Raw genomic sequence first — 12565 nt, forward strand, 5'->3', positions numbered from 1 at the left:
AGCAGATGGTTGATTTGACTTGATGTTTTAGATGTTTGGTATCCGAGGCTTGTTTTGTTTAGTATTTGTGAAAGTGGGGTCATGGCGATTACAAACAATAGAGGGGATAGTGAGTCCCCTTGGAAAATGCCTCTTCTAATGCTAACCTGTCCAAGTGCCTCGCCATTGATTGTTTATATTATTATTATTATTATTATCTCTACTCTCTCTACTCTCTACTCTCAATGCCCCTAATGGGCATTAGGATAGTTGGTGCAAAAGGTCAATGCACTGGAACTCCAACAGCTTCTTCATGGATGCTATTAGTTTTTAGCTGATGTACTCTTAACATGGATGTTTTCTGTGCTATAATGACTGTGAGCCAGGATCACTGCAGCGGGATTCAGTGGCACTTGAAGCCATCAATACTGCAGTTGTCTTGCTGACATCCACACAGGGGCCAGAATGGTGTGATTTCAGGTTCTTTCCCATCCATACTTTCCCTACTGGCTCAAATGAAGCCTTATTTTCATGTCTCATACTGAAGGGACTGTGACAGCAAAAAGAAATGTGAAGCTCCCATGATAACCTGCTTTTATTTTGGTTTCCCTCTGGCTAAACAAAAGTAGATTCTGCATTTTAAAATGTTATTTTTGGAATATCTACCCTTGGGTTTTAGAGGATCATGACTACTAATATGTTTCTGGAAGTAGCTACATCTCCTGATTAATAAAATATTGACTGTGTTACATTTACTTTCAGGTTTGATCGACCCCCACTAATTCTTTTTTCAATGGATGGCTTCAGGGCAGAATACCTGGAAACATGGAGTGCTTTACTGCCAAATATTGAAAAGCTCAGTAAGTAATCTGAAACTCAGGCCTCTGAAGAAGAAGAGATATACAAAGGTGGCATTGCTATTTCTCTCCTTTACCATCTTCTGTACATGACATCACAACTGATTGGAGAAATAGTTCTCTGCCTTTTGAATCTTGAATCTTGAGGGTCATTCACACAAACCTTAGTGGTCCTTCATAAAAGAATAGAAGAAGAAATTTAAAGCTGGCTGAATAGTAGGTTAATATTAAAGAATGAAATATTAAATTCATTTACAGAAATAACACTTTCAAAATAACAACAGTACATGTTGTTTATCCACAGATGCAGATTTAAATCTGTGGCATTTTACTTCATAGCACAGGATTTGTGAATTTATCTTTAAATTAAAAATGTGTATGCTCTGTTTCTGCAAGAAGTATCGGGGGGTGTTTGGCACCCTCTTTGCACTAGACCACCACTCACTCTGGGCCACCCCAGCACCCCACAAGTGGCTTTAAGGTTTTTCTCCATAGGGAGGAATGGAGGTTTCAGCAGCCCCATAACTGCACTTGGGGGGTGCTGGGGTGGCCCAGAGCGAGGGTGCCAACCACCTCCATGGGTTGCTAACCCATGGGGTACTGGGTTTTGTTGTTTTCTGAAGTGTTCTGAGTGTAGATTCTTTGGTAGCATATAAGATTTTCAATGACAAACCATGAATCCACTCTCATCTGCTAACCTTAAAGACACATAAACTTCAAAAATCACTTAAAAATCAGCCCTTTGCCCAATTCCTTTCAAATAATTATGATAGCTACCTGGCCCCCCCTTGGGCACTACCACCCACCACACTCTGCTCTTGGACACCCCTTTCCCCCCGACGTGAAGCTAAACATTTGCTGACACCTCCATGCTTCTTTATGGAGAAAAACCTTACAGTCACATAAACTTCAAAAATCATTTAAAAATCAGTCTTTTGCCCAATTCCTTTCAAATATTTCTGATAGCTTCCTTGCCCACCTTGGGAACTACCACCCACCACACTCCACTCTAGGACACCCCTTTCTCCCCGACGTGAAGCTATACATTTGCTGCAATCCTCATTATTCTCTGAGGAATTCCAAAATAATTTTAAAATTCACCAATAATCAGAGAAGTGTCCGATTGCCTTGGAACTTTGAGGATAGTAGGCACCCCTGGTTGTCTACCACCCACCCCACTTTTGTCCCCCTATGTGCTCCATTATAGGGGATATGGGCTGGTTCTGGTCCCATTATACACTATGAGAAAAATAATTAAAAATATTTCAAATATTCTTAAAAAATCATAGGGGTGTCCAATTGCTTCAGGGTTTGCATGGTTGTTGGCACCCATGGGTGCTCCACAATAAGGAATAATGGGCTGGTTCAAGTCCCATTATACCCTATGAGAAAAAAATAGAAATAATTTTCAAAAATTCATAAAAAGTCGTACAAGTGTCCAATTGCTTTGGGGTTTGGGTGGCAGGTACCCCTGGGTGTCACCTACCATCCTACCAATTTTTGGATGTCCAAACCAGTTTGAACTGGTTCAAATTTGAACCGAACCAGGGGGAGGTTCGAGCAAAACCAAAACCGAACCACCCCCTCCTGGTTCGAACCTGGTTCGAATTCGAACTGAACCAGGCAAACCAGTTTTGTGCACATCCCTAGAAACAGGAGGAGCGTCAAGCATCAGGCCACTAGCTATTCCCTTCCCAACTCTCAACCTGGCTGACTGAATTTAGGGACCAACGCCTTTCTCTTCTAGCTCCTGTGCCCAGTGTCTCCACATGCTAGCTACCTACTTTTTTAAAAGAGGAAATAATCTGAAGAAAATATTCACAAGTGGGTTTAAAAAAAATTATTTGCATGCTTGCCTTTAAAAGCAACAACAACAGAATAATGTCCTGGTTGTAATTTTATAATCAGCAGACTTCTTCTATTGCAGAAACATGTGGGACACACTCAAAGTATATGAGAGCTGTTTATCCAACCAAAACCTTCACAAATCACTATACTATAGTTACTGTAAGTATTTGTTTTGCCTTTTGCCACCATCATCCTTACTATTACTATTACATTTACTTTAAATGCTGCTACTTGAAATACTAATTGTTCTACTTTAAATACAGTACTAACTGCTGCTACTTGAAATACTGACTGCTCATATTTATTTAGCTATTTAAAACCTTTGTCTTGTTTTTCTTATATATTAAAGATGGCAAATAATTTAAACACATAACTTTTTGGCCTCTTGACTAAGATCAATTGTAGTGCAGTAATTTTTTTAATGGTTTAAAATCTCATATTATCTAATAACAATCCAAAAACAATCTAAACAAAATCAAAGCAGAACCAGCTTCTTCACTCCACAAAGGCCAAAATAAAACAGATTTGGACTGGCACCAAAATGAAACAACCACAAGGGAGGAAACAGCATGAAGCTTCCTGGGGAGGGAATTTCAGTCTCTGGGCGCCACCATTGCAAATGACCTGTCTCTGGTTGTGCTACCTGCCTACTTTCTGACACTTAGGGCACCTTCATACTAAAGCGGAGATAGGTTTACTGGAGGTAAATGTGGCAGAGGTTTGAGTTTGTAGTCATTCAAATGTGTGAAGCCGTGGTTTTGTTACCCAACTGTGACTCCGTTTTCTTCTCCAAACCTGAATTTGAACCTTTGGTTTGTAGTGAGTTTCGCTGCCAAAGACCACAGGCTCCAAAGGGCTACTGTTTTGTCCAAATTCTGCCTCCACCATAATCTGGGTTTTGTGCTGTGGTTCCTCCTGAAACTATAGAAAGGGTGGCTCAGAGCAGCCCAGCAATAGGTCAGCTCTATACCAGCTGTGTTTCTCTCTGGTCGCCTCTGAGAGCTTCTGCCCCACCCTCCGCCATCTCCTCACTCCTCCTGCCAGTGGTTGGTAGCAGAGATGCTGTGTTCCTAGAGTTAATTCATTAAAGGGAAAGAATGAAAGCCTGTTTTCCCCTGTGTCTTATTGCCCCCTCCCCTTATCCATCTGCACAAAAAGGATGAGATGACAAGACAGGGACAGCAAGAGACTCAGGACTGCAGAGATTTGTGCACAAACACATGAAGCCCCAGTAACACCAGAAATTGAACATCTAGGTTGTTTCCCCACAAAGTGGGGGGCAGGGGAATAAGGGGACAAGGGCACAAATCAGTGGATAAGGGGACAAGTACATGTTTGGGTTGCTAACTTGTTGAAGGATAGGAAACAGAGGGTAGGTATAAATGGAGAGTTTTCACAATGGAGGGAAGTAAGAAGTGGGGTCCCTCCCAGGGATATGTACTGGGACCGGTGCTTTTTAATTTATTCATAAATGATCTAGAAGCAGGGGGAAGCAGCGAGGTGGCCAGATCTGCAGATGATACCAAACTCTTTCAGGTAGTGAAATCCAAAACGGATTTTGAGGAACTCCAAAAGGACCTCTACAAACTAGGGGAGTGGGAAACAAAATGGCAATTGCAGTTCAGCGCTGGCAAGTGTAAAGTGATGTACACTGGGATGAAAAATCCCAACTTCAAGTATATGTTGAGGGTATCTGAGCTGTCAGTGACTGACCAGGAGAGGGATCTTGGGGTCATGGTGGACAGCTCGTTGCAAGTGTCCACTTAATGTGCGCCTATGTGAAAAAGGCCAATTCCACGCTAGGGAACATTAGGAAGAGGATTGAAAATAAAACTGCTGAAAATAAAACTGCAAATATGATAATGCCCTTATACAAAACTATGGTGCAGCCATACCTGGAGTACTGTGTACAATTCTGGTCACCACATCTAAAGTAGGACATTGTTGAACTGGAAAAGGTGCAGAAGAGGGCAACCAAGATGATCAGGGGCCTAGAGCACTTTTCTTATGAGGCAAGACTACAACACCTGGGGCTTTTTAGTTTAGAAAAAAGATGGCTGCGGGGAGACATGATAGAGGTCTATAAAATCATGCATGGAGTGGAGAAAGTGGATAGAGAGAAATTCTTCTCCCTCTCACATAACACTAGAACCAGGAATTGTCCCATGAAATTGATTGCGAGGAAATTTAGGACCAACAAACAGAAGTATTTTTTCACACAACACATAATCCACTTGTGGAATTCTCTGCCACAAGATGTAGTGACAGCCAACAACCTGGATGGCTTTAAGAAGGGTTCATGGAGGAGAGGTCTATCAACGGCTACTAGTCAGAGGGCTATAGGTCACCTCCAGGCTCAAAGGCAGGATGCCTCTGAGTATAAGATGCATGGGAGTAACAGCAGGGCATGTTACTCAACTCCTCAACTCCTGCCTGTAAGTTTCCAGTGGCATCTGGTGGGTGACTGTATGAAACAGGATGCTGGACTAGATGGGCCTTGGGCCTGATCCAGCAGGGCTGTTCTTATGTTCTTTAAGGGTACACGTGCCAGGTCATTGTGGGAGTGATACCATGGTTAGTTTAGCAGAAATACCAAAGTGACAACCCCATACACAGCATGGTTTCCAGCAATGCTACATCTGGAATAAACTGGCAGAAATCCCAGCCATGGCAAATGTCCTGTGGTCCAGTCAATTAATGAGACAACATGTAGCCCCCACAAATCTGGTGTCCATTGGATTGGATTTCTTGAGCAACCTGCAACACACACCTTGACGCATTGCCCAGCATGCAGGACCTTTTCTAAGAATTACCATGCAAAATATTTTGACACCTTCCCTCTGGGGAAGTAGAAGGGGCACACATGCAAGGAACCCTTTCACTCATAACACACCTGACCTAGCATGTCTGCTCAGCAAAGCATCCTCTTAAAGGTGTTGTGTGTGCTATCTGGTTGGGCAGCAGGGCATTTATTGCCCTGGATGCCTCAACAGTGGGTTAAAAGAGAGCCCCTGTTTTTTTCCAGTGGCCCTGTTCTATTTTTTTGTACCAGTTTGTAGGGGGAGGAGGGCCCAGCCCCTTCCCCTGGGGTGCAAGCATGCAGTTTCATGCATTCAGCTTCACAGATTTGGATGGCCATAAACTCAGACCTCTGCCATGTTTACCTCCGGTTGCACATTATGTTCAAAGGCGGCCTAAGTGTCAGAAAGCATGCAGGTGGCATAACCAGAGATGAGTCATTTGCACTGGTGGCACCCCAAGACTGAAAGTTCCTCCCCAGGAAGATTCATGCTGTATCCTCGCTTCTGTGTTGGTTCATTCTGGTGCAATGGCCATACTTCATGAGCAGAACCATCCAGCGAGACAAAAGGCATGAGCTCAAGAGCCCTGTGTGATGATAGAACATGCAATAGATGCTTATTCCCTTCTCCCAAGGACTGCTCTCTCATGAGAGTGCCTGGCCATAGAGATACATGTTGACCAGAGGGCTGTTGCTGCCCAGACCAGTTGCTAGTTCCATGCAAGCCCCAGGGATGGGCACTCCAGCAACTCCTTTCCCAGTCCCAGGCTTGTTGTTTTTTGCCCCGCATGGCCACCTGGTTTGCCAGGGATTGCTCTAATACATGGGTGCCCTGCCCCAGGATGCACTGCGGCCTCTGCAGTGGTCCAGGAAGAGGAAGGGGTCCCTCTGTCCAGAAGCCAGGGATTGGGGTTGAATGACCGTCTGTGGGATGATTCCCGGCTTCATGGATTAACGTTTGTCTACCCAAGGTTTCATTCTATGTTCAAACAGGCCCTTTAGATGGACACACATACCTCTTTTTTTTTTAAGTGTGTTAAATTTGAAGCACATGTGGGGGGAAATTCAGATGAATAGCCATCCCATGCAATAAAGGGATGTACTGGGATTACATGGAATTTCCTTCACCGCACAGGGAGTATGCTCTTGGCATGACATTTTATCACACGTACCAAGTTCTTTATCAAGTGTTCCAGCCCACAATTAACCTCTCTTAGCAAATGATATCGTCACATTCTGTCAGTTAATCAGTTCAGTATGTTTGTCTTGAAAGGGATCCTGTAAAAAGTGGTGGAGTCAGCAAGGCTGAGAGAAAGGGGGGAGAAAAATGAATGGAGTTATTCCTAAATAAAATTCTTGATCAAACACAACTGCTGTCTCCTTTACAAAATACGGAATAAGGGGCATAAAGCCATTCACATGTCAGGGTAATAATCTTACCCCAGTTAATGGAAACTAAATTGAAATAAGAGAGGACTAGAAACAGGAATAAGGACAAAAAGCATCTAGGTAAAACCTGTTGTATTTTTAATATCACTATTTTAAAATTATTATTATTATTACATTTTATATCCCGCTCTTCCTCCAAGGAGCCCAGTGCGGTGTACTACATACTTAAGCTCCTCCTCACAGCAACCCTGTGAAATAGGTTAGGCTGAGAGAGAAGTGACTGGCCCAGATTCACCCAGCAAACATCATGGCTGAATGGGAATTTGAACTCGGGTCTCCCCGGTCCTAGTCCACCACTCTAACCACTACACCACGCTGGATCCATTAGTAACTGTGGTGATGCAATCTAGTGTAGCATTGGACATTGTACAGTGGGTTGATTTATCATAGAATAATATATACTTTATTAAATAAGTTTAGGATAACTATTTCATATTAACTCAGTATTTGTTTCTTTCATCAGGGACTGTACCCAGAATCCCATGGCATCATTGACAACAATATGTACGATGTGAATTTAAATCAGAACTTCTCACTTTCTGGGACCGCCAAGTCGAATCCTGCCTGGTGGAGTGGACAGCCCGTATGTGTTGTATAAAATCTGTAGTGCCATTCATAGCCTCTGGAGTAGCTCATCAATCTGCATTCCCCCGCTTTAACAAATGGCAACAAATGGCGGTCAGTGACCGAATGATATCAATTAGATTTCATGGACAACCCTTTAACATGACAGTTTTTCAAGTTTATGCCCCAATGACTGATGCAGAAGAAGAGGAAGTTGATGAGTTTTATGCTCAAGTTCAGTCTGAAATTGACAATACATGCAAGCAAGATGTGCTGGTGGTGGTTGGAATGCCAAAGTTGGAAATGGTAAGGAGGAAGACACAGTCGGACCGTATGGCCTAGGAAACAGAAATGAAGCAGGAGAACGACTTATTAGTTTCTGCCAAGCCAATGATTTCTTTATTGCTAACACATTTTTCAAACAACCAAAGTGGCACCTATACACTTGGACATCACCAGAAGGAGTACACAGAAATCAAATTGATTACATTATTGGTGCAAGGAGGTGGAAGAGCTCGATTATAACAGCAAAAATGTGGCCGGGGGCCCATTGTGGAACAGATCATGAACTGCTCATGTGCAAGTTCCAAGTCAAGCTAAAGTGGAAAAACAAAGCTATCCAGTTTCCACGATATGATCTTGAGAATGTACCCACCATTTTCAAGGAGAACATCAGGAACCACTTTGAAGTTCTGAACCTCATTGATAGGGAACCAGAGGAACTGTGGAATGAAATCAAAGAAGTTAAGGACGGATGTGAAAAGAGACTGCCAAAGTCCAAAAAACAGAAAAAAGCAAAATGGGTGTCAGAACAGATGGTGGAAATTGCCAGGAAGAGGAGAGAAGCCAAAGTCAAGCAAGATAAAGACCTTAGGAAGGAACTTAACAGGGAATTTCAGAAAGCTGTTAGAAGAGAATATAAGAACAGGATCAGACCCAAGGCCCATCTAGTCCAGCATCCTGTTTCACACAGTGGCCCACCTGATGCCACTGGAAGCCTACAGGCAGGAGTTGAGGGCATGTCCTCCCTCCTGATGTTACTCCCCTGCATGTGATACTCAGGGGCATCCTGCCTTTGAGGCTGGAGGTGGCCTATAGCCCTCCGACTAGTAGTCGTTGATGGACCTCTCCTCAATTAACTTACCCAAACCCCTCTTAAAGTCATCCAGGTTGTTGGCTGTCACCACAGACAGAATTCCACAAGCTTATTATTTGTTGTGTGAAAAAGATAAGGAGCAGTACTACAATAATATCATTATTGATAATATTGATTATTGATAATAAGACATTGAGGATGGAAATAGACATGGAAAAACAAGGAATGTTTTCCAAAAGATCTCTGAACTCAGAAGGTTCCAACCTTGAATTGGTATGTTAAGGGTTGCCAAAGGTCAGATAGTAACTGATTCAGAGAAGATCAAACAGAGATGAAAATCTGTACAGTAGAGACATCAACACCAAAGATACTCTAGAAATTATTTCCTACTTGCAAGTACCTCTAGTACAGGAAGATGAAGTTAGATCAGCACTTCCGTCATTACCAAGTCAGAAGGCTATAGGAATTGATGGAATAGCTACAGAAATATGGCAGGCAACAGAAGAAGAATCAATCAAGGTTCTAAGTAAAGTATGCCAGCAAATCTGAATAATGATACAGTGGCCAACAGATTGGAAGAGGTCAGTCTACATAGCCATACCAAAGAGAGGAGACGTAACAGGTGGTGCAAACCATCGCACAATATACTTAATTTCACATGCTAGCAAAATAATGCTCAGGATCATCCAATGCAGATTAGAGGCCTACATGGAAAGGGAAATGCTGGATGTTCAAGCTGGTCTCAGAAAAGGCCGAGGAACAAGAGACGTCATTGCTGATACACACTGGATAATTAAGAAAGCCAAAGAATAAAAAAAGAAGAAGTCAATATGTGCTTTATTGACTACAGAAAAGCCTTCGATTGCATCGACCATGTCAAATTGTGGAATATCCTTAAGAAAATGGGCATCCAAGAACATCTTATGAGAAAAGGACATACTGTACACACAGGACAGGAAGCCACAGTCCAAATGGAATATGGTGAAACAGACTGGTTCCAGATCAGCAAAGGAGTAAGACAAGGCTGTATACTTTCTCCTTATTTATTCAATTTATATGCTGAACATATACTGAGAGAAGCTAGATTGGAAGAAGATGAGCATGGTTTTAAAGTTAGAGGAAGAAACATCAATAACCTGCACTACGCTGATGACACCGCTCTGATAGCTGAGAATGCAGATGATCTGCAAGCTCTAGTAATGAAAGTCAAGGAGCACAGTGAAAATGGGACGACAACTAAATGTAAAGAAGACTAAACTAATGACAACAAGCACAGCAACCAGCCTCAGAATTGACAATGAAGACATTGAAGTGGTGGATAGCTTCTGCCTTTTAGGATCGACCATCAACAGTAAAAGATCCAGCAGTCAAGAAATATGCCACAGACTAGCACTTGGCAGGGTTGCAATGAAGGCCTTGGAAAGGAGATTTAGATGCTGTGATGTAACTATACCTACAAAGATTAGAATCGTTTGGACAATGGCTTTTCCCTGTGATACTCTGTGGATGAGAAAGCTGGACTAGAAGCAAGATAGAAAAAGTATTGACGCTTTTGAACTTTGGTGCTGAAGAAGACTTTTGAGGATACCATGGACAGCCAGGAACAAATGGATCATAGAACAAATCAATCCAGAATTCTCACTTGAGGCACAAATGACCAGGCTCAGACTATCATACTTGGACATATTATGCAAAGACCGAGCTCCCTTGAGAAGTCCATAATAGGGATGTGCATGAAAAATCTTCGGCACGGCGGGGGTAGTACTTTAAGGGCGGGGGAGAGTGTACTAAACCCCCCCCCGCCGGCGCTCTGTAAACTTTAAGCCCCTCGGGGTGGCAGCGTTCCTCCCTGCTGCCCCGTTCCCCCCCCCGTCGGCCGGAAGTGGCCGGAAGTGAGCACACGCACGTGCGCTCGCAACTTCCGGCCACTTCCGGCCGACGGGGGGAACAGGGCGGCAGGGAGGAACGCTGCCGCCCCGAGGGGCTTAAAGTTTACAGAGCGCCGGTGGGGGAAATGCGGCGGGGGGTGAGTACACTCTCCCCCGCCCTTAAAGTACTACCCCCGCCGTGCCGAAACGCCAAATACTGCCCCAGCGCCGAAACGTTTCGGAGGCCTTTACAATGGCCTCCGAAACGTTTCGGGCACATACCTAGTCCATAATGCTGGGAAAAGTTGAAGGAAAGAGAAGAAGAGGTTGAGCAGCAGCAAGGTGGATGAACTCCATTACTACAGCAATGAATGCACCACTGGAAGACCTTAAAGGCCAAGTTGAAGGCAGATCATCCTGGAGAGAATCTATCTATGTGGTCGCTAAGAGTCGACACCAACTTGACAGTTCTTAATCAATCAATCAATCACCATATTAATTGATAACACATGAAGTTTTAGTTTATAAAAAGAGCTGCAAAACACTCTAATATATTGATCTTGGAACATTGCTGTTCCCAGTGTTCTGTGTCTGAAGGTGCACAATGCAGTTAATGGTTGAAGCTAAGCAGATTTCGTTACCTCTTGGTAATTCCATGTATGTGGCTTTGAATTTCATGGGGAAAGGGTAATTATTTCCTAAATCTGAAATCTTATAAAGGAATTCATGGCTTCCCAGTGATAGGAAAGTTCTTGGAAAAGAGCTCACAACCAGAACCAAACACAGATTATGCCTTCCTGTTTTAAGGTCATCTTAAAAGAGGAAGTGTCTTTTTGTTGTTATAAAGCAGCAGCAGCTGCACATGGGAAGTGGGGGAACACCCTTCTCCAGCAGGGTTTTCTTAGCAAAAATTGCTCCCCTCCACAGCTTCCTCTGTGCTGTGTCGCCAATGCTGGTCCCTGCTGTGGCTGTGAATTATTTGGGGGTGGGGGGAACCAGAGCATCAAACTATGCATTTTGATTTAACTAATAGGCCTAGAAGGTGTCTCCCAACATTTTAATACAATCCTAAACATAATTGAAAATAATATTACAAAAGCATCAAACACTGTGTGAGACAGGATGCTGGACTAGATAGTCCTTAGGCCTGATCCAGCAGGGTTGTTCTTATGTTCTTAACTAAAAGTCCTATGCACCTACAGCAGAGCTAAAAAATAAATAAGAGTTGTATAGCCAGCTCCTTCAAACACCTTGCAGGATAAAAGGGTCTTGAGCCATCTCTGAAAACTAAGAAGTGATGAGCTTTTAATGACAAGGAGTTCCCTAGCAATGGTATTGCCACCAAAAAGGCCTTGTTCCTTGTAGCCATCAGCTTGATTTCAATTTTTCACCATCAGTTGACCTTGGGGCATGGGAATGTTTATATGGATTTGTCCTACCAACATAATATCTTCAACTCTTTAACTTGTGCTACCTTCTTGCAGATTTGGCAGACAGCGATGCATCAGGGTTTGAAAGCTGCCACCTACTTTTGGCCTGGATCTGATGTAAACATCAGTGGCACATTCCCAAATATATATATGTTGTACAACACGTAAGTTGAAGAACTAAAAGAAAGAAAGAAAGAAAGAAAGAAAGAAAAGAACTTACCCCAGGTCAAGTAAATTAGATGTAATATTAGATGTCAATATTACAGACTTCTGTTTTAGAAGATTACTTTTAACTACCAATGAAGTCATTCACACAATCAATGAGGCAATTCTCACAACCAGCCGAAACCAGGCTAAGGGAGCCTAGCCTGGTTTCGGCTGGTTGTGTGCTGTAATGGGAGCTGTGCGGCTCCCGGCAGCAAGCCTACTTAAATGCCCCCCTTAAACGAGGTTAGCGGAGCATGGGCACTGCTACCCCTGTTTTTCTGATTGCTTGTCTGCCATGGCTGCTTGCAGCTGCGGTGGACTCACTTGGGGAGGGGGTACCCCAGAAATGCACCTCGCACTTGCACGGTGCATTACTGGGGCTGGCGGGGGCTCCACGCAGCGGCGCTTCCGTTTGCCTGACCCCGGAGCTGCCCAACGAGCACCCGAGCAAAGCTGCTTCTCATATG

The 12565-nt window shown here is 43.5% G+C and overlaps 1 protein-coding gene across 1 annotated transcript in view; it reads left to right on the forward strand.

Annotated features, from left to right (window-relative positions):
- The window catches only part of ENPP3 (ectonucleotide pyrophosphatase/phosphodiesterase 3), a 106059-nt gene that overhangs the window by 26765 nt on the left and 66729 nt on the right, over positions 1–12565 (forward strand). Inside the window, exons 6-9 of the mRNA XM_053281260.1 lie at positions 742–839; positions 2764–2843; positions 7397–7516; positions 11946–12055. Of these exons, the coding sequence (XP_053137235.1) occupies positions 742–839; positions 2764–2843; positions 7397–7516; positions 11946–12055 (408 nt within the window). The remainder of the gene's footprint in view (positions 1–741; positions 840–2763; positions 2844–7396; positions 7517–11945; positions 12056–12565) is intronic.

Source organism: Hemicordylus capensis, chromosome 1, assembly GCF_027244095.1.
Source record: "Hemicordylus capensis ecotype Gifberg chromosome 1, rHemCap1.1.pri, whole genome shotgun sequence".
NCBI lineage: Eukaryota > Metazoa > Chordata > Lepidosauria > Squamata > Cordylidae > Hemicordylus > Hemicordylus capensis.